General features: G+C 38.8%; 1 protein-coding gene across 1 annotated transcript in view; it reads left to right on the forward strand.

Moving 5' to 3' along the window:
* Window positions 1-23,570, forward strand: part of csmd2 (CUB and Sushi multiple domains 2) — a 430,187-nt gene that overhangs the window by 293,277 nt on the left and 113,340 nt on the right. The window contains exons 26-32 of the mRNA XM_022683200.2: window positions 5,083-5,285; window positions 13,565-13,756; window positions 15,277-15,415; window positions 15,610-15,797; window positions 18,551-18,745; window positions 20,157-20,273; window positions 22,674-22,787. Of these exons, the coding sequence (XP_022538921.2) occupies window positions 5,083-5,285; window positions 13,565-13,756; window positions 15,277-15,415; window positions 15,610-15,797; window positions 18,551-18,745; window positions 20,157-20,273; window positions 22,674-22,787 (1,148 nt within the window). The remainder of the gene's footprint in view (window positions 1-5,082; window positions 5,286-13,564; window positions 13,757-15,276; window positions 15,416-15,609; window positions 15,798-18,550; window positions 18,746-20,156; window positions 20,274-22,673; window positions 22,788-23,570) is intronic.

The following is a 23,570-nucleotide window of genomic DNA, read 5'->3' on the forward strand; positions in this document are numbered from 1 at the left end:
ACACGCTTGTTCCTGAGTAAACACCTGCTCAGCTCTCTCTCTCGTGGGAGCTTTTATTTTGAGCTGAGCTGAGAGAAAGTGATGAGGCCACAGATTTGGGCAGCGTGGATGCAGCAGGTCCAGGAGCTCACATGTGCTGATTCTGCTCTTCATAACTAACCAATCTGCCAGCAGTGTCGATAAAAATGACTATCAATAATGCACCGGTCACAGTGTGAGGTCTGACCTCTGGGCCTGGAGGGAAGGCAGAGTTTTTCTTCTTCTTCTTCTTCTTCTTCTTCTTCTTCTTCTTCTTCTTCTTCTTCTTCTTCTTCTTCTTCTTCTTCTTGTTTTTCTTGAGTTTGCGAGGCAGGATTGAGACGTTGCTGTCTAAAACACCAAAAAAAGATGTCAACTGCAGAACAGTTTAAAAAAACTGGAGGCATTTGAGAGCGTTTATCGTCAGTCATTAATTGTACTTGCAGCTTCCTGCCTGTCAGCTGCTAGGCACATGAAAGTTGGCCTCCTAGACGTAGCGCTGCTTTTTGGTATTCATATGACACTGCTGTTTTTTTTCTGCGTTCTGTCTTTAAGCACGTTCTCCCCATGGCTCCTCTTTCTGACATGTGACTGAACGACTTTATATCCCTAAGACAGGAAAAAAGATGAGCTATAAAAGGGGACTCACCCCTCAGCATGCAACTTCAAATTGGTGACACTCTTTCCTCTGCTTAAAAAAACCCTCTAAAAAACACTCTAAAACACAAACTTTAGCATGATGGGCTGTTTAGCGATCTGTTAAAGGACGGGACTTGTCTTTTTATTTATTTATTTGTCTTTTCCAGCAAGAGGAAGATAAAAAGCTTAAAAAGAACAGGATGAGGGAGCTGTTCTGGCCTCCTTGGAGATGAAATAAAAGACAGTCTCTCTCTCTCTCTCTCTCTCTCTCTCTCTCTTTCATAGTGGATGGACGCTGCTTCCTGCTTGCTTTGAGAAGAAACCAATCAGACTACACACACACACACACACTACACACGCAAACACTTTCTCTTACTTGCAAATCTGACAGACTCCATGCGTGCAGCCGCCACAGCTCCCTCCCGCCAGCGCAGTGAGGGCCACATAAAAGAGAGAGAGAGAGAGAAATATGGTTAGAGAGAGAGAAAGAAAGCAAGAAAAGAAAGAAAGGCAGCAGTGAGAGAGAGAAAGAGTACTTTACGAAAAGAACATGAGGATTAGCAAACAGCAGCCCCCCGACTGGCTGTTGAAAGAAGGCACAAGCGAGGTGCTCGTTCAGGCAGGACCCTCTGATCCCAGAGCTGAGGAAAGGGCACTCGCTTTCTCTCTTTCTTTCCTTATATTTGTCTCTCTTGCTTTCTTTCTCTCTTATTTTTTTTTTCCTTTGTCTCCATCTTTCTTTCTCTCAACAATACTCTCAACCCTTATTTTCTGCCAACTTTCATTTGTCTTTCTCTCTTAAAATGTTTGATTTCTGCCTCATAATCGATTTCTTTTTTTCTCCTTCTGTTTCTCTCTCTTCCCTCTTTGTTTAATTCATTTTGTCCTTTCCTTTACACTAGCTGATAACGTTAGCTACCATGTTAAGAAGTAGCAATAAAGCAACACTTAACTAAGCCATTGTTTTGTTGGATGTGTTGTTACAGCCATTTGCAATATTTTTATCGATTGTTTCTGTTGTTTAGAGACACCAGGCAAGATGATTAAAGGCCATTGTAATGAGGGCTGAAATATCTGTGCCACTTTGTGATGTGCACCATGCATCTGGGAGCACAAACACACCAGACAGTTCAAGAAGAGCAGTAAAGAGACATGTTTAGAAGGATAATGAATAAAGTCAAAAGCACCCTTTGTAAAGCTGTGTGTCATAATCAGATGATCAGATATAGATAGAATATTTTGGGCCAGTTATTTCCAGTCAGTGGACAAACATGCTAATTGATAGGAGGATTAATACAAGCTGGACACTTTTATTAATAAAAACTTTTCTTTGTCAAAAATTTAATTCATATTTAGCAATATTCTGACTTTTTCACCATATGCTATTGAGAAACAGTATTATTGCAATTTTATTTCCATTCAGTTTTTATGCATGTTTTCAAAATTCACAAAAGATGTTAGATGGAAAACCCCAGTCTCTTTCTTTCCCTTCTTTTTCATCTTTCCTGCCCCCCACTAATCCCCCCCCCCACTGCCCCCTAGCTTGCCCATGAGCACTGAAGCAGGGGCTGATTAGCTGAACCTGTCCTGAAAAGAGCCAATTACCCCAATATGCACAGCAGCATAACTGCCTCAACACGCTTCAATCGCCAGCCTCTACTGTAAAGCCCGTACCCATCTGACTGTTTGTCCATCTTGCTCCCTCTTTCCTCTCTCTCTCCCTCTCTTTCTCTCATATCCCCTCGCTTTGCTTTATCTCCAGCCCCCAGTCAGTGGGTTCATCTCAGATGTTCCAGAAGCTCGAACAGCCAAAGTCTGCTAATTCCATGCTGCTGCCTGCAAAAGGCCGGTGCATAACGATGAGTCCTGATAGCTGTGGCTTCCACGTGACCCACACACAGCCTCCACAGCAGGCTAGCGCTGGCCGCCGCGCATGCTAATCTCCAGAGTTCCTTACGTTCACACTCCCCCGCTGCGCTTCTGAGAGCCGGTGCCTTTTCATGCACATTAGCGCTGCGATTGCAGCCTGGCCAAGATTCAGAATCCAAGTAAAAAGCTATTTATCAGTATGCATCAGTTTTTCAGTGCGCGGAGAAAACACACTATTTCCAGGATTCTAGTGAAAGCTAGGGGTTTGTGTAAGAGCAGCACTGTTGTGCATGTAAACACACTGACTGACACATATTCGTCATGCAGGTCGAAATTATGCCACATGGGGTTTCTGTGGAAGAACTCAGCAGAATGAGAACATTTCACCCTCCATACACTTTCTGTTCTGTTTCTGAATAATCCGTCATCTGCCTGTATTGTTGGGCAGGTAGGCACTGCTTCTGTTTAAGTCAACTTTTGGATTGACTCATAAATAAATACTGTTGCTTTCCTTTATGCAACACATCCAGTTTCACCCTCTTGAATGAGTTCACTCATTGGACTGGTGGATAAATGCTGAATGGCTGTTGGTGGCATACTTATCATACCTGTTTCAGCTTAATATCCATGAACAAAGGCAGCAGTAATATTGCATTTTCAACTATGATGGAAAAGCAGAATGGTTGCACAGCTTAAGTGGAAGGAAAAAGGTTAAATCTTTGACAAACAGATGAGTGTGTGTCAGTATGGCTGAGATGTATAGAGGGCTATAGCTTAGGGACCTGCCCCAAAGAAGCAGAAGCACTTGAAGCATGAGGACAAATATATGAGTGTAAATGGGAGGATAACAGACAGAAAATTTCAATAGGAGTGCAGATCTTTAAATTTGTGGACTAGAGGTCAGTTACTTGCTTCACAATGAGTAATCATAATTATATTTAAGCTGTGGCGCAGTGGAACTGAGTTCTCAGGAATCATGGTGCTCCATCCATTACCTGTTCCCAAACACCCTGACCTGACTAATTTTCTTTTTGCTGGATGCAATCAATTCCTCACAGCAATTCTCCAGAATCCAAATGTTTTTAATACCATAATTTTGAAGACAGAGCACTAAATGAGCAGGCGCCCCAATACTTTTTGACAATATAGTATATCTGTGTGGCACCTAGAGGCAGTTTTTATGTTTTTATCATTGTTAGTTTTAAGTAATAAAAACGTACTAGTGCATTTAGCCATCCCCGTAGACACCATCTGTTTCAAGAAACGAGGTCACTTAGTCTAACTTCTGCAAAGGCAGCATTTCTTCTCTAGATAAAGTGAGCCATGTGTAAAGTGATAAAGTTGAGCAGTTTGCCCTGAGTCCAAATCACAGTATTAGTTACATCAGTAGAGGTTCAGGTGACCACATGGAAGATTACATCAAACTTTCAGTAAAACTCACACTTCTCTAACACAAAAGTTATTCATTAGGGAACCAAATGTGGCTCTTCTACTTGAAGAACCTCGTGTAACACCTTTATTTACAAGAGTGTAAATGGGAAGTTCAGAAATGCCCTCAGTTGTTGAGACTGTTAGACATTACCACCCTTTAGAACAATGAGAAATTCCCCTGAAAAACAGAACATTTCTGCTAATCTGCATTTTTGACACATATATCCTTAATGGAACACATGATTAATATGTTATAGAATATTAAATAATGGAAATCTTTTAGCTTGATAACATTAAGCTCTACTAGCCTACTAGTGCATTCAGCCATACCCCGTGGACACCACCTGTTTCTAGGAATGAGGTCACTAAGTCTCGCTTCTGCAAATGCAGCACTTTATCACTTACTGAAGAGAGCACATGTGTTTGAACCATAGTTTGGAAAAAAAGAAAAAAAAAGTTCAGAAATACTGAAACTGTTATCTAATAGATTTTCTTGCCACCTAAACTTTTGCAGTGTTGTTTCTTACATAATTGAAAAAGTAACAGTGAAAAGTCAAATTTCAAGGTATTTCAAAACTTTTGACAGGTCTTTCTAGAGTTCTAGTGTGGGTTTGTGCTCCAGTTCGATGCCTGGATATTCTAGCTGTGGAACAAACCATCAACTTCTTGCCAGTAGTATTGGTTATTTCTCTCTCTATCTTTCTCTCTCTCTCTCTCTCTCTCTCTCTCTCTCTCTCTCTCTCACACTCTGTCAGTGAAAACTCATTTTAATCAATCTTTCTCTCTCTTTCTCTTTACCTGCTGAAATTAGTGGACCAAATGTCACTTTTGGACTCCAGCTGTTTTCCAGCTGGCATTACTGTCTCCGTGCCTCAGCCTCTCTCTAGTAATCAGCAGTTGCAGGGAAATGTGTTCCAAATGCTTCTTTTGATTTTTCGTCTTTCATAAAATCAGATTAAATTGGTGTATGAAGTCAGTAATGATCATTTCAGTGAGCAGGCAGTCCCTGTATGGCTTTGTCACACTAGGCTGCTGATACACAAGTGTTATACTTTAGAAGGTCTTTCAGTTGGTGTTACTCATCTTTTTCTTCTTTGTTTTTCTTTTTTGTGTGTGTGTGTTCAGGCTGCACTTCCTGGTGTTCCACACAGAGGAGGTGCATGATGTGTTGAGAATCTGGGATGGACCTCAGGATGGTGGGGTGTTGCTAAGGGAGCTGAGCGGCTCCACTTTGCCCCCGGACCTCCACAGCACCTTCAACACCATCAGCCTGCAATTTACCACAGACTTCTTCACTAGCAAGCAGGGCTTTGCTTTACAGTTCTCAGGTGAGGCGGCACATGTGTGCTATTTTTGTGTTTTTGTTTCCATTCAGTCAAATGTGCACAAATTCAGGAGATCAGCCTTTTTTTACATATCCTGACAAGCTCTAAAAACAACTAAATTTTTGTTCTTTTTATTTTACCCTTGAGTTGTTCATATTTAAACCCATTTCTTATTTTTTCTGACCCATTACTGTAATTTTTTTTTATCACATATGTGAAGTAGAAAGTCTAAAAACACACACAATTAATGATGCAAATGAAGGGGACTTTTGATGCTGCTGCTGTTACACTGCAACAGCTGTTCACTTATTAAAGAAACAGTATATCAGGTCGGTTGTGGAATGAACATGGACAAAAGGAAAAAAACATCATATGTCCTTGTTGAGTGTCCTTAATATAGAATATAATCACAACAGTATTTAATTAAATCATAATATAAAGATACCATTACAATAAATTGGTGTGTGTATGTGTCTCTGTTTTAAATTAGAGATATCATGCATGTATAATAGCATGGGTTTCTGAATAGCAAAACCTCACAGACATCTTCATAAAAGAGGCCCTGGAGGAGGAGCGTTATATAATAATGCGGTCTCGTCTCTAGCAGTTATTTGTGCAGAAACAGCTGGAAATACAGCAGTCTCAATCTGGAAGTAGTCTAGTGAAGAGTGGAATTGGACTGCTTTAAGCCAGTACAAATGGCATGGAGGGATTTGAGTGACACTGTGGCCTGGCTGTCGATATCCATCTGTTAATTTCTGGATCACACCTGTGCTGTTTTGAGCAACGCTAGAATGAATATGCTCAGAATATATGTTCCACATTTAAATGTTTACAATGGAAAATAACAAAAACAGTAATGTGCATATTTGAGTATATGGACATTTGATCTTCATTTTTTTTTCACGGGAGCCAAACACAGGACAGACAAGTGCGGATATAAAACAGATCGTTTTTAAATAAAGGATTAGACTAATAAGAATGGTTTCAGTTGCAGTTTCAGTCACAAAATGGCAGCGTAAAAGAACAACATACCAGAGAGTTTCCAGGCAAAGAGGTCATACACGGGTAATCCACAACAAGTTAAGGAGGGCAAGCCAAATAGGACAACATAAACAGGTCAACACCAAAAATGCTAACAATAAAAGGGCTAGGCTACAGAGCGGTCAAAATTAGAAAAAGGGTTGGCAACAAAAGGAACGAAAAAAAAAAAAAAAAAAACGTGAGGTAGAAGAGCTATGCTAGATAGATTCAATACTGGGCCAGGGCTAAGCAAAAGTGAGAACTATTTATTGTGGAAAGTCCTGGTGTGTAAAATCAGTATGAGGGCGAACAGGACCACCGATGAGTCACGTGATTAGACATGTGCGGATGATTGAGTGTAGGTGTATCATGGGTAATGAAGTCTTTATGTAAAGCAACAGAGTCCATGGCAGGCAGACAGGCAGTGACAGGTCTGACAGTTTTGCTCTTAATCTGATCTTTGTGTTTATTAAGTGGAAACAAGAATTTCCTTAGTAAAGTATCTATCTATCTATCTATCTATCTATCTATCTATCTATCTATCTATCTATCTATCTATCTATCTATCTATCTATCTATCTATCTATCTATATATCTTTCTTTGTAGCACATGGCCCTCTCTGTGTTCTCCTTGTCTCCGCCCTTGTCTTCTGTGCTTCCATGTGTGTCATTTATAGCTCCACCCCCTCATTACCTGTCCTCAAGTGTTTTCTGTTACTTCTGTGTATATATCGTCTCTGTGTTTCAGTGTCCCTTGTTGCTGTTTCGGTAACGCTTTCTTTTACAGTACCCTAAGTTCTAGGTATTAACCAGGTAATAGTGAGGTACAAACTCGGAAGTACTAAGTAATTATTTTTGGTAACAAGATGGTAAGTACCAGAAAAGTCTTGCCTAATTACACTGAAATGTCTAGGTATTAACCAGGTAATAGTGAGGTACAAACTCGGAAGTACTAAGTAATTATTTTTGGTAACAAGATGGTAAGTACCAGGAAAGTCTTGCCTAATTACACTGAAATATCTAGGTATTAACCAGGTAATAGTGAGGTACAAACTCAGAAGTACTAAGTAATTATTTTGGGTAACGAGATGGTAAGTACCAGGAAAGTCTTGCCTAATTACACTGAAATGTCTAGGTATTAACCAGGTAATAGTGAGGTACAAACTCGGAAGTACTAAGTAATTATTTTGGGTAACAAGATGGTAAGCACCAGGACAGTCTTGCCTAATTACACTGAAATGGAACTAGGTAATAAACAGGTACATGGGTGGTACAAACTCTAAAGTACTAGGTAATTATGTTGGTTAACAAGATGGTAAGAACAAGGACAGTTCAATTTAATTACACTGAAATGTCTCACAGGTTCTAGGTAATAACCAGGTAAGTGTGAGGTACTAACCCCAGTAACATGATGATAAGTACCAATACTGTTCATTTTAATCAGTCTCTATTTATTTGATTTAAAAATAAAAGGTCAATACCTGATAACAGAGAAGAAATAGCTTATTTCTCTTTACTGAGTTCTTACCATTTAGTTCAACAAATAACCCTCTGTAGAACATCCTACTGTAAGTACCATATAAAACACAGTGTAACTAACAGAACATTCTGCTTAATAAAGGAGTAAATGGACTGTAAAAGAAAGCAGAGCTTATTTTTCTGGTTTTACTCAGTTCTTACCATGTAGTTCAACAAATAACCCTCTGTAGAACATCCTTCTGTAAGTACCATATAAAACACTGTGTAACTAACATAACTTTCTGCTTAATAAAGGAGTAAATGGACTGTAAAAGAAAGCAGAGCTTATTTTTCTGGTTTTACTCAGTTCTTACCATGTAGTTCAACAAATAACCCTCTGTAGAACATCCTTCTGTAAGTACCATATAAAACACTGTGTAACTAACAGAACTTTCTGCTTAATAAAGGAGTAAATGGACTGTAAAAGAAAGCAGAGCTTATTTTTCTGGTTTTACTCAGTTCTTACCATGTAGTTCAACAAATAACCCTCTGTAGAACATCCTTCTGTAAGTACCATATAAAACACTGTGTAACTAACAGAACTTTCTGCTTAATAAATGAGTAAAAGGACTGTAAAAGAAAGCAGAGCTTATTTCTCTGGTTTTACTCAGTTCTTACCGTGTAGTTCAACAAATAACCCTCTGTAGAACATCCTACTGTAAGTACCATGTAAAACACTGTGTAACTAACAGAACTTTCTGCTTAATAAAGGAGTAAAAGGACTGTAAAAGAAAGCAGAGCTTATTTCTCTGGTTTTACTCAGTTCTTACCATGTAGTTCAACAAATAACCCTCTGTAGAACATCCTACTGTAAGTACCATGTAAAACACTGTGTAACTAACAGAACTTTCTGCTTAATAAATGAGTAAAAGGACTGTAAAAGAAAGCAGAGCTTATTTCTCTGGTTTTACTCAGTTCTTACCGTGTAGTTCAACAAATAACCCTCTGTAGAACATCCTACTGTAAGTACCATGTAAAACACTGTGTAACTAACAGAACTTTCTGCTTAATAAAGGAGTAAAAGGACTGTAAAAGAAAGCAGAGCTTATTTCTCTGGTTTTACTCAGTTCTTACCATGTAGTTCAACAAATAACCCTCTGTAGAACATCCTACTGTAAGTACCATGTAAAAACACTAACTGTTACACTCCCCAGGCGTGGGTTAGGCTATAACAGTTTGCGACCCCGGGTGAGCAGGGCCTAGATCAGCTGAATACAGGATACAGAGAAGACACAGTGAGACAGTGTTTCCAGTGAGTTCTCAGCTTAATCTCTTTATTTAACAACATACACAAACTAAACCACTTTTACTTTGGTCTCTTTTCTCTTTCTTTTGCAGTTTCACATACACATTGCATCTCATCTGCATTTTACATACATTCACAGAGAATCCTTTTTTTTTTTTTTTTACTTTTTTTCAGTTAACAAAACTCTGTATATCACAGTACACATTACCTTTACTTTTTAATCAGCAAACCCTCTTAATACTGTTTCTACACAAAAAAACAAAACAAAACAAAACAAAACAAAATACATATATATATATATATATATATATATATATATATATATATATATATATATATATATATATATATATATATGAATATAAAAATACTACTCTATATTAATACATTTACATATGCATACATATACCAATACTCAAACTTCTTTCATATTAACACACTACATTACCAAAAACACCTTTAACTTTTACTGAGCACACTAACTACATCTTAGTGCTAATATTTGTATCTGCATAGAGTGTATAGAATTGACCAAAGTATAAAACTTGAACAAAGTGTATAAAAACATGATTACTTAGAGAAACCTTAAACTGTAGCTTATCTAGCTGTAATAACTAATTATTGTGGTTGGCAGAGGCTCTATATTTACTTTAACAAGGCCAAACTGGCTCTTAAAAAGAGAATAAAATTGACTTGACTTTTAATAAACATGTATTTAACTAACAGCGACTGCTAATGCTAGCCTAAATGTATAGAGAAACAATAGGAATGAAGGCGCGAAATTAGCCCGAGCTACTTTGAGAAACAGCGACACACGGGCACAATTACCGAGCGAAAATAGCTAAAACTAGAGCGCAAACACACGAGAGATAATCACAGGCTTAAACACGGTTATAGAGCGAAGTTAGCGACCGAAAGAGCGAGAGGAATAACAGCGGGGAGCCGGTAAGGCGCGCGGTTAGCGGGGGCAGTGGCTAATGCTAGTGGCAGAGGCAAGAGCGCCGGCCAGGCGCGCGGCTCGCGGGCCGCGGGAGTGAATGCTGCCCGATGCTGAGCGTCCACCAACACACAAGACCATAGCGGCTCATATTACACAGCAAAACCTTTTAACGAACATATACACTCAAATATCCCTCTTATAGTGCTTTGGAAACATTTATACTTGCACAGTTCCACATATTTCCCCACCTGGATACAGAGAAGACACGGTGTTCCCAGTGTGAGTTCTCAGCTGAATCTGAGACCCATCTCCTGTTGCTCACCTAAGCCACAGCCTAGCGCCCGCCCCCTGGCACTGCTCCCCCTACAGGACTGGATGTTTCACGTTTCACATACAAAAACCCATTCAGAAACCCAAAAGAATATATTACATGGTACTTACAGAAAGTTGTGTCACATTTAAGTAGTTATATATATATATATATATATATAATAACTACTTAAATGTGACACAACTTTCTGTAAGTACCATATAAAACACTGTGTAACTAACAGAACTTTCTGCTTAATAAAGGAGTAAAAGGACTGTAGGACTGAAGAGAGCAGAGCTTATTTCTCTGGTTTTACTCAGTTCTTACCATGTAGTTCAACAAATAAGCACTTCAAAAAGAACAACATACAACTTCAAAACAAAACAGAAATGTTTACTGTTTATTATTTATCTCTTTTTTGACACAACCAAGCATGCATTACTGAACTTATATATATATATACAATGAAAGCTGAGGACAGCTTTTATTGGGGTAAGCAGCTTGCGGGCAGGAGCTTGCCTTCGCCCCCTTGACCCTTCCAAGCCACTTCAAATTTTCTATTTCTCTGATCTTACTATGTATAGGTATATGTTTGAGTAAAATGAACACTGTTATTTTATTCTATAAACTACTGACAACATTTCACCCAAATACTAAATAAAAATATTGTAATTTAGAGCAGAAAATGAGAAATGGTCAAAATAATGAAAAAGATGCTTTAGTGCTTTCAGATCTCAAATAATGCAAACAAAAGCAGTTAATATTAATTTAGAAACAACTATAATAATGTTTTAAGATTTCAGAAATCAATATTTGGTAGTTTTAATAACCCTGATTTTTAAGCAGTTTTAATTTATATATATAAGTAAAGTAATAAAATAATAAGTAATAAAATAAATAGAGACTGATTAAAATGAACAGTATTGGTACTTATCATCATGTTACTTGGGTTAGTACCTCACACTTACCTGGTTATTAGCTAGAACCTGTGAGGTATATCAGGGTAAGGAGACTATATTGATACTTATCATCATGTTACTGGGGTTAGTACCTCACACTTACCAGGTTATTACCTAGAACCTGTGAGACATTTCAGTGTAATTAAATTGAACTGTCCTTGTTCTTACCATCTTGTTAACCAACATAATTACCTAGTACTTTGGACTTTGTACCACCCATGTACCTGTTTATTACCTAGTTCCATTTCAGTGTAATTAGGCAAGACTTTTCTGGTACTTACCATCTTGTTACCAAAAATAATTACTTAGTACTTCCGAGTTTGTACCTCACTATTACCTGGTTAATACCTAGACATTTCAGTGTAATTAGGCAAGACTTTTCTGGTACTTACCATCTTGTTACCAAAAATAATTACTTAGTACTTCCGAGTTTGTACCTCACTATTACCTGGTTAATACCTAGACATTTCAGTGTAATTAGGCAAGACTTTTCTGGTACTTACCATCTTGTTACCAAAAATAATTACTTAGTACTTCCGAGTTTGTACCTCACTATTACCTGGTTAATACCTAGAACTTAGGGTACTGTAAAAGAAAGCGTTACCGCTGTTTCTTTGTTTTCTTTCAGTCTTTATGTAATGTGCTTCCACCTGCATGTCTCCCTTGCTGCAACCTGACAGATGCATGTCAAATTTAAAGTGTTTAACCATGTTCTAATCATCTGCAAGTGATTATAAATATTGATATTTTAAGTAGTAATGCATCTGGTTTTGTAACATTTTCCTTGCAAGAAAATGTCATCTCTATAAAATGAATTCTTTTAAGGCATTTCTTTAGTTTTAATTATTTATCTTAGCACCATCTCTCATTTTGTTAACAGTGAAGATCAAATGTCCATATGTTTAAATGTGTTAAAAACTTGTTTTCATCAGGGTGTCCTAATGTGTTTTTTTTTTTTTCAAATGTCTACAGTAAACATAACAAATAGACAGAATGTCTCCCAGTATAAAAGCACCGTCTCCTGCCATTAAAGCAAAGCTGTAACCGGGGCAACCACTTTTTTTCCCACCTTTAGCAGCGTGGCTCTGTGGATAGTGTTCTGATTTCCTTCTTGGCATCTCAGAGAATGAAGAAGTTGCCTAATCACAGGAGGCAGCAAAAGAAAAGCCAGGCGTTCTGTGCTGCACACAGAGGGTAAAGCGAGTGACTGCGTTTCTCTCTGCATGGTATTTTTGTTCCAAAGCCTTGTTATATTTTTAAACTGCAAGCACCCCCTGCCCCCCTCGCCTGAAGTTGAGCGAGTGTGAGGCGGCTGTGTGGAGAATCTGCGCAGATGTTTGAATAAATAAGAATATGGATAAGACTTCTCCGAGTGGAACTGATGTGTGCTGCAGTGCTGAAGAATCACAGAGCTCAACACAAGCCTAATCTGTCTGCGCTGGAGGAGTGTGATCCTCCAAAAACGGCAACAGCAATCTGCACCCTTGGGACAGTGTTCTGTTCCTGTTGCCCCTTTTCCCCCCTCTCCATCCGTACTTTTCCTTTTTCTTTTCAGTATCAGAAATGTTTTTATTTTCCAGTTGTGGAAAACATACAAGGAATTTGAATAGCACTTCTTATGAATCCTGTATTTGTTATTATAAATGCATCTTGAATGTATATACAGTCATAGATGAAAGTTTTGGCACCCCTGTTTTTTTTTTTTTTTAAGTTCACACGTTTTATTATACACATGTTTCTTTAATGTGTATGTATTGTTACAAAAAATACAAGCAAAAAAAGGTCGAATTTGACATGATTGAAACTCTAAAAATGGGCCGGTCAAAATTATATTTAGAACCTTTTCCAAATTGTGTGGGCAATATAAAAATCACACCTGAAAGCAGATATATAAATAGAAAAAAAAGGTTTTAAAAATTGAATCTCAATTTTTGCATTGCGTGTCTGTGTTTGCCACACTAAGCATGGAGAACAGAAAGAATTATAAAAATAAATACAAATATCTGAGTGCTTGAAAAGCAAATTTATGGAAAAATATCAACAATTTCAAGGTTACAAGTCCAACGCCAGAGATCTTGATCTCCAGAGTTCCTTTGTCCACTGCAGTGCGTTAATTAATCAAGAATTTAAAACTCATGGCATGGGTTATAGCTTTTGCATTACAGGGCATCATACGGCAGTGTCTCTCTGTTGTTCGCAATGTAAGCTGGTCCCAGTGTTACTGTTAATTAATGTTGGGTAATATTTATGAGTCTGTGTTAACCATTCTTTCTTTCTGCCCCATAGTCTCCACGGCTACGTCCTGCAATGACCCTGGTATGCCAACGAACGGCACTCGCAGTGGAGACAGCAGAGAGCCAGGAGACCACGTGATCTTCCAGTGTGATCCTGGTTATGTCCTTCAGGGGGCAACAAAGATCACCTGCACAGAGATCAACAACCGCTTTTTCTGGCAGCCTGATCCACCTACCTGCTCAGGTAACACCTGCTTTTCCAGACTACAGAGTTGTGTTTATAAAAAGAACAGAAGCTGCTTGCCCACAGTGTGCCAAGGAACACGTACCAGTTGATTGAATTTTGGGGAAGCAAGGGAGGGCTGGTATTGTCAACAATGCAAACACCAGCTCAGCAGAGTAATTCAGTAAATGAATGCATGCAAAATGTTTTCATTTTCCTTCAATTGTGTGACAATGATTGCACTTCAGAACGGTTAATTGGAAATTATCTGATAGCAGCAGAGGTGGAAAAAAAGAAATCATCCTTTTGACGATGTTTGTTGGCTTTTGTGAATATTAAGTTTGCTCTTGCTGAAGTGATGTTAATTAACAACAGTAATTAAGGGCCTGTAATTAGCTGCCTTGTTCGATTAGGGACATATTGAGTTTACGTGAAAGCTCAGCTAAACCACAAGCAAATCTGAGGCCTTCTTCAAGGTTATGTGTGAAAAACCAGAACCAAATGTCAGCAACAATTAGCATTCTCCAAACAGCGGGTCAATACTGAGGACCTTGAGTTAGGTGAGCATATTAACTTTGGCCTGGCTTGACCAACTCTAACCAGATAATGTGAAGGTTAGGCCTGTAAACACAGAGATAATCAGAACAAATTGTGACAGAATGGAAAAAAAAAAGTGTTTCTTGCTCATATTTTGACTTTTATTTTATTGCATGTTTGGTCTGGTCAAGCTGAATGTATGCAGCATGTAGTTTTGTAATTTCTTTTTAAACAAATACATAGTTATGCTTCTGTGAAAAAAGACCTGAAGTTTTTAATTTTGAAGGTAGTTGCTGCAATACCTTAATGTTCTTTTCTTCATTAATGCTACATCACAGAAGTATACTGACACAAACCAATACCATGACAGACCCTAAGAATAGGGTCCCCCAAAAAAGATCTGGAATACTCATTCATCTAACGACAAACACATTTCTACCAGTTGCCTCCTAGGCCAGAGAAGTGGACACTGCTTTTGATATATGGAATTTTGATTAAGGACACTGGTTTTAAAAATGTCAATATTTTTTTTTTTTGGATATCATCTACCCCTTTGCTTCATGAAGACTCTTTTGAGAAGCTTTTTTAAATTATTTTTTAATGATAGTTTTTTTTTTTTTTTTTTTTTACTTACTAGCCCTAAATTGCCCATCCCAATGTTTATTTAGAATGTGTTGCAGTCCTAAAGTGCAAAAATGGATATATAATAACAAATCCAATATTGTTATCCATTTTTTTTCTTCTATTTCTCTTAATGTTCCAAATTTTCTGATTTCGAGTCATGAGATCAGTAGGGAAGGAATGATAATAAAAAGTCCATCTGGAATCAGTTTGCTTAAGATTTAAACCTGAACACAGACTGGTCTGTAACTTAACTTGTTCTGAATTTTTGATGATCTTAGTGCTCAATGTTCACAACATGTTTACTAATAAGAAGAACCAAAAGCTGGCTCACACTCATCTTGTTTTATGTTTTTTTTTTTTTTTTTCTCTTTATCTTCTAGCTCCATGCGGTGGGAATTTGACTGGTCCAAGCGGTCTAATTCTGTCTCCTGAGTACCCGGAGCCCTATCCTCACGGTAGAGAGTGTGATTGGACAGTCAGTGTGACCCCGGACTATATAATTTCCCTCTCTTTCAATCAGTAAGTACACACTTTGCTGTGGCCTGCTTGAGGTATCTTTACTCTGTGCATGTACTCCATATTCATTGAGTATGGACCTTTCTTTTATACTCGTGGGCACAGGTGCTGCTGATAATGGTACTTATGTCAGTCTCATAGACCCAACGGCACTTGAGCTAGGCTGAGCATCACCACTCTTTTATCTCTTTTTCTAGCTTCAGTCTGGAGCCCAGCTACGACTTTCTACACATCTATGATGGGCCTGACTCCCTCAGCCCGCTGTTGGGCAGCTTCTACGGTACTGACGTCCCGGAACGTATCGAGAGCAGCTCCAACACGCTGTTCCTGGCCTTTCGCAGCGACGCCTCACTAAGCAGCAATGGCTTTGTCCTGCAGTACACAGGTAAGCCCACAAATCCTTAGGGCAGGAGGGAGTTGAGAGTATGAGTGTAGCCTGTGGCTGACACAGTCGGTATGCGACTGCTTTATGTGATCGCTGTTAATTGTTTGTGGCATGGGGCGATTATGAAAGGTCAGATAGCTGACACAGGGCGGCATGAATCCTGCTGCATTAGCTTGCCATGTATCGACTTGTTTATTGCCTTTTCTCCTCTTGTTTTTCATGTGCATGGGGACAGCATTAGCGTGTTTAAATGGGTTGTCTTGAGGAGCAGTGCTGGTTGAACGTTCTCTTGATCCTCCCCCCCTCCGCGCTCCACGTAATTATCGACCCATAGTACTTCTCGCTCGCTACTAGAAAAGAATTATGAATTATTAGGGAAATGAAAAGCCGGAGTGCGTGCGCTGAAGCTGGGGTTTGATCAATGCTTTGCTGTCACACCAAAGGCTCAGCGCAAATGAGAACAAATGCCTGTTTGTTGTCCCCGTCCGCTCCCGCTGACCGCTCTCTGTGTTTGCTTTAGCTTGTTTGCTCGTTCGGGGGTACAGTGCAAATGGCAGACACGTCTGTCGTCTCGGGTGTCTCTCACGCGAATTAGCCGCACTGACCGGAGGTGCGGCAGATCTAAGCCGTCTGTCGCTCTCTGTCAGTGAGCGTGCTTTTTGTAGCCTATGCTAATCAAAGCAAAGGTGCTGGAAACAAACTGAGCACAGCTGGGGGTATCGCTACTCTAGGCACACTTCTCATTAATACCAAATATAGCCTTTTATTGCCAATGAACTCAAAATGAACCACGCTATTACACCAGCAGCTGACAGAGATGGCCATTGGCCCTGGCTGGTGTGTGCTGGCCAGTGAGAGAGCACTCTTTAGCTGTGCTTAGCGGAACGGGGAACAGTATTCTCTCAATCTGGTGAAGCAGATGGACTCAGTGTGTGGCACTCCGAAAGCTCCAACTCCAGACCCCGATCGCCTCACTAATGAATTACTATGGACTAATAACGTGGAAAACAGTGTAAACATACACACTTGAGTTTGTTTATTTGTTTGCCTCTTCTTTTGCTCCGTTCCGAGCGCCGACCCTGCGCCCGCAGCACACCAGTGCTCTTGGATCATGTTTTAGGCACCGTCAACCTTTTAACAGACCAATCAGCTTTTCACAAACCCCCGACTGCGTCTGATTGGCCTCTGAGGTGTGTTATGTGGGCCAAGACTCTGCACGCTTGACCGATAAACACAGCACACATACACACAGACTCACACGTACACCCTGATTCACTGCTCTGTTATATTTTGGAGTTGCCTGCCAGAACAAACACTCAGAATGTATGAATGCTCTAAAATCCACATGCACACACAAACACGCGCCGTCTAGCCTTAATTACAGGCCAGCTCCAGGCCTGTGGTGAAATGGCAGAGTGAGGCCAGGTGCTGGCTGATGTCAGCTGTCAGGCACTGCAGAGCAGATTGCAGACGTGTATTGGTACTCTGCTCGGCCATGAAGGGCGGAAGTCTGCCATGCTAACATGGCCACCATGCCAGTGGCTAACTTTAGCTCCTGTTTAAATGCCTAAATGCATGGCTATTTTGCCAAAAACTCGCAAAATCATTATATGTGTATATAAGTGTTAATTAGAAACATTAAATAGATATACATTTTTACATAAATGTCATCATATTGCAACCTTAGCTCCCTCCAGCCTAAAAATGGATCAGCTAACCCAATCACTGATCAGCTAATCAAAGTTCCAATAATAGTAAAAAGTCTAGACAAACAAATAAGTTTGTATTTAAAGTTTACAAATCGTACAGCTCATATCTTTTAACTGGAAAATAAAGAGTAAACCGGTACCCAGCATAATAAGTGATGCTGAATGATTCAGTGATTTAAATATATGCGAGTAGAGTATAAAAATAAACCTGAACCTCCCTTTTGTCGACTCTCTGTGCTTCCCTATGCCTGCCTTCACTGTTAAAAAAGTATATAAAAAAAACATGCATTATGGCTTAAAATCAATTAGTCATTGTTCTGTAGTATTTTTTCTATCTTGTCACTTACGTTTTTGCATCCCTTAAAAAAAGTCATAGCATTATTTATATTCTTTTTCACTTATCTAAAAAATAGGTATTGATATAAATGTTATGCTTAGAAGCTGTTGTCTCAGAACAAAAAACATTGCAGTCTTAATGTGAGTTCACAAAAGCACATAAAGAAAAAAGGTTTTGTCTAAGCTGCTCTCTCTTTTCTCTTTGCACATGTGGCTGTGCAGGAATGGTGATTGATTTCTAATTTGGGCCCAAATCGTCTCACACAGTACGCTGCACAGAGGCTGCTCTGACTGAGTGACTGTTCTGTGTAGTCAGCAGGCCTTGATCCAGCATAGTGTCACTTTCAATCTCTCTTGTGTCTGCCTAAAGCACAATCCTGTCCCTGTTTGGGGGTTAAGGGAAAGAGAGCTTCAGAGCTACCTCTCGCTTCCCGAGTGTATAAACATATGTATGCATTTCTGTTGATGGCAGTCCTTGTATGCATATTTGTATAAACGTAATTAGACAAAGTGAGCGACCTCAATTAGTAGTGCTTTCTCTTGAAGCGATCAACGTATTTGTTCCTGAGCTGACCTTTAGTCGTCTTTGGAGCCATCGCTGCTTCACTAGCCGTGCAAGATCAATGATTTTAACAAACAGCCATAAATCACCCACTTTCGCCCATTCTGTCTCCCTCCAATCTCTCTCCCCTTCCCCTCCTGCCACAGAAAACCCCAGAGAGTCGTGCTTCGAGCCGGGCCTCGTCCGCAACGGAACTCGCATTGGCACAGAGTTGAAGCTGGGAGCTACAGTCACCTACTACTGTGATAACGGCTACACTCTGGAGGGAGATGCCACTCTCACCTGCATTATGGGGTCAGACAGCAAGCCCAGCTGGAACAGACCCAAGCCTGTGTGCATAGGTACAGACAAAAATGTACTGTACATATTATTTACCAATGTTTAGAATGATATATACAGTAATGACTTAAAGAATATAATTTTAAAGATTATATAAACCTTTTAGTTTTTATTTATTATTATTGTAAAACAACATAATGATTAATTGATCATTTGTGCAATACAGAATAATTTGCAAGATTTGTTTGAAAAATGTAAAGTTTTGGATATTCTTCAATCATAAATTAATCTTACAGATTAATGTACTTTTCTATAATATTATTTATAGTCACTTATAATGTGTTATAACAGGTCTTTGTGTGCACCTTTTTTATTAAGACTAGACTAGATTATTAATGATAGATATAGAGCTCTGGAAAAAAATAAAAGAGCTCTTAAAAATGATGAGTTTCTTTGATTTCACCAAATTGAAAGTCTCTAGAATATAATCAAGAGAAAGATGGATGATCACAAGCCATCAAACCAAGCTGAACTGCTTGAATCTTTGCACCAGGAGTGGCATAAAGGAATCCAAAAGCAATGTGTAAGACTGGTGGAGGAGAACATGCCAAGACGAATGAAAACTCTGATTAAAAAACAGGGTTATTCCACCAAATATTGATTTCTGAACTTTTAAAACTTTACGAGTATGACTTGTTTTCTTTGCATTATTTGAGGTCTGAAAGCTCTGCATCTTTTTTTATTTTCTGTGAAAAAAAAAATAATTTTGAAGAAATGTCTGTAATTTATAGAATAAAACAACAATGTTCATTTTACTCAAACATACACCTATAAATAGCAGAGACTGAAGTGGTCTCTTATTTTTTTTTTTCAGATAAGCACAGTGTTTAATGTATTATAATCACAGTTCATTATGCATAATTAGCATGGCTGTAATGGGTTATGCATTTTTATAAATATTTATGCATTATATATTAGTATTTATTTATATTATATAAATATTTATCAGTGCATTATAATATGTTATGAATGTGGTTATAGAGTGTAATAAATATGACATTCCTAGAAAATTTTATGAAATGTTTCTATTATGGGTACCAATGATGGAAATTTATAGATGGACTTTTTTAAATTTGATGCATTTTATAAATTTTTTTTTTTAATATAATATTCCGTTTGGTTGTACAGTATTAAAAACAGTTTTGAATGGTAGCTAACTAGGTATGATACTGTCATGTGCACTCTTCCCTCTGAGAGCGGGAGAGGCAGGTCTCTGCAGGCTAAACTGCCGAGACACTTTGAAAACATTGCAATTTCACTTCAGCAAATACTGGAGACATCCACAGGACCGGTGCAGCAATCAGACAAGGAAAGTAATTTAAGATCAGCGGATTGAGGGAGCACTGCAGAGGAGATGGGGAAGACAGAAAATTAGTGTCTAATACTCTCTCTCTCTCTCTCTCTCTCTCTCAGCCCTGTGTGGAGGTCAGTACTCTGGGCTGGAGGGAGTAGTGCTCTCCCCTGGCTATCCTGGAAACTACAGCAGTGGGAGGACATGTCTCTACTCAGTCACAGTGCCGAAGGATTACGGTATGCAAAAAGCTTCCAGATCACATGCACACGATCTACTTGCATCGTGTACTGTTCCTTTTTTCAGTTAATACACACTTTATTTCACACCCTCACTTTTTAATAAGTGTGAATCATTCAGGCAGATGTAAATACAGTAGTAGTCATATTCATATTTGGCCATGAGTTTTGGGACGAGGTGGTCTTGGTCTGCTTGGTCTGGACCCTAGTGAATTTGGAAGTTGTAATACACTAGTCCAGAACACAGGAGCTTCTTTCTGTATTTACTCTCTTGCTCCACCCCAGACAGGTCTGACCAATAAGCTCTATGCTATTTTTTGGTTGTGTTTGAAAATAAACCACACAAGGAAAAAATGTTCCAAGCTTAAAAAACTAATAGTTTACTGTTTTGAGCAAACAAACTATATGTGTGAAATCACCCTTAGGCTTAGGCCCTCCTGTACTATTGGGTTCACTGGTCAGTAAATTGATGCCAGTGTTCAGCTATTTGCAGCAATCTTGGCTTTGTCCTATGAAAATCAAAAGCACTGGAGTCTTCGTGGAAATTGTTATGCTGTTTGATTTTTTTTTTTTTTGTATCATTATGTGAAACACACCTATGTGGGATTATCATTTTTTGATGCTAGTGATTCTGTAGGTGCAGATCATGACTGATGAGGTGAGATCTCTACCTCACTGTAATGATACATTGTAATTGTGGAAAACTAAATTTTATGTTTGATACATTTTAAGGTAAAACTTTATTTGAAGAAATCCAAATTGTTGGAGTTTCTGTGATATAGGTGATGTGTGCATATATTTTGTCAATGTTTATAAGTGCTGTTGGCCATACTGTTTTCCATATTGGGCACATTAACTGAAACACTGTGGTTGCTTTGCCTATTCTGCAGTTTATGTCAGTCTCAGCATCTCTTTCATTGCTTAACACACACACAGATTGCCAACTGACAGTGATTGATTTTGTTGTTTGATGGTTCCCTCTGATTGTTGATTGTTTATTTATGTGCTTAAATTGTTTACCCCTTAAACCCTGTTGAGGTGTGCCCACTTTTTAGTTCTCGATGCAGTAGATTAGGTATAATTAGTTTAATACACTGCCAAGCCAAAAAACAGGTCACACTCATATATTTCGCTGGACCGCCTTTAGCTTTGATTTCGGCGCACTTTCATTGTTTCAAAAGACCTTGATCTTGCAGAAGCATTGATGATTATAGAGTCTGACCTCTTCACAAAGCCTTCTCCAGCACATCCTCAATGAGGTTAAGATCTGGACTCTGTGGTGAACAATGCATGTGTGAAAATGATGATCTTATGCTCCCTGAATCACTTTTTCACAATTCCAGCCACATGAATCCTGACATTGTCATCTTGGAATATGTCCGTACCATCAGAGAAAAAAAATCCATTGATGGAATAACCTGCTCTATATTCAGCTGACCTCATTCTTTCAGCACATACTGTTGCTGAACCTAGACCTGATCAACTGCAGCATCAACCCCACATCATTTGCTTAGTTAAATCCAGGTCACAGAAAGTGTCATTTATGTTAGTTAAAATAATTGAATTCTTGGGTCTGTGAATTAATGTAAAAAATCCTCAGTTGATTGAGTGAAGCTGTACTTAAGATCAGTAATAGGATTAGAATGTAGGTTCTAGAAGTGAGGCAAGAGTTACAGTGAGATTTTGTAAAAAGAGGTAGGAAAAAGTTAAGGTAAACGGTCAGTTGAATGTCAGGTAAGGTACAAGCTGAGCATCTACAGTGGACCAATAAAATAGAGAGCATGCACCTTAAAGCCTTGCGGTCCCCACACCACCATTCCACCCTGAATCAGATGGTGTCTCTTGCTGTTCCCCCTCCCTCTGTCTGCTGAAGAGGGTTAATGAGAAATAAGCGTCTGCTGGAGGCCTTGTGATTATGGTCATCCCTCATTTCACCCCAGCAGGTGCTACTTGACCACAGGATGCTGTTGTCTGATCCATAAAAAGTGGAGGTCGTTTGGGCGATTTGGAGGGCCCTGCAGCGTCACAGCGTTGCCCGATTCCAAACAGGAACATATTTCTGCAGGCTGATTCAAGCTATGTGGAAATGGAGATAATTAAGACCCACAATTCATAGGCCCAGTATAATGACTCTGAACCACAGGGAGAAGCTGATTGCTTTGTCATGTGGAACTTCAGAACTGGTACTTTTCTAGGGTTCACATTTTGGTAAATCATATCGCTGAACTCCGGGGTATGAGGAGAGACACAGGTGGTTCTGTGCAATTAGGTACTACACGTTCAAGTGATATAATTGCTCACTGAGCCATGCTTCCTGTTGTTTGTTTACGAGTCTCTGTACTGACGTGCCATTTCTTTTTTAGTTAATTGAATTCTTCTCTGTCTCTCTGACCTCCACAGTGGTCTTCAGCCAGTTTGCCTTCTTCCAGACGGCTCTGAATGATGTGGTGGAGGTGTACGACGGTCCTACACAGCATTCTCGTGTCTTAAGCTCACTTTCGGGGGCTCATTCAGGTTGGTACACACACCTGCTTCTTAGCCCATTTGATAGAACATACTACTACCTACTTTTTTGTATGTGCCAAATTTATGTATATAAACACTGGCAAAATGTAAAAGTGTGCCATCCAATAATCCAATAATCCAACAATATTTAAGAAATATAAATCTAAAACAAAAATAACATTCAGTCACACCTACACTGCACAGCAGTACCATAGTACAAGCTATTCATGTTGGAATTTATAAAGAGTAATTTTTAGACATTTTTCTTTTTTTTTTTTTTACATTTATTATTTTTTTTTTATTATTTTAGGCGCATATTGCCTATATCCTTAGGTGCTTGTTTGGTACAAGGCCTTCAAACTTTTTTGTTCAGTCTGAATTAAAATAGCAGTTTTGAAATGTGCCACAAATCACGGCCTTAATCAAAGGACCAAAATTGGGTCAATCAGAAGAAGTGGTTTTGGTAATTTTTTTGGATGGGTAATTTTTTGGAATTGCTCTCTCTGGTTGGGTAGATGGCACTCTCCCCTCTTTTCGTTCACAATATGTAGCCTGGTTTTAAGAGAAATTCATACATACAGAATGTGAATAAATGTCTGTTTCAGAATCCGTACAATGTGTTGTAAGTATAGCTCACTCCTCGTGCATATGCATGAAATTTAGTCTGTTCTTTTATGAGTTTCAGTCCAGTAATTAGTTTAATTTTTTTAAGCTCCATATGTACTCCATGTAGCTATAATGGTACAATTTAGTTTCCACATTCTTCTTTTATGTGTTGTGCGTATGTGACAA

This window comes from Astyanax mexicanus, chromosome 3 (genome assembly GCF_023375975.1).
Source record: "Astyanax mexicanus isolate ESR-SI-001 chromosome 3, AstMex3_surface, whole genome shotgun sequence".
Lineage (NCBI taxonomy): Eukaryota > Metazoa > Chordata > Actinopteri > Characiformes > Acestrorhamphidae > Astyanax > Astyanax mexicanus.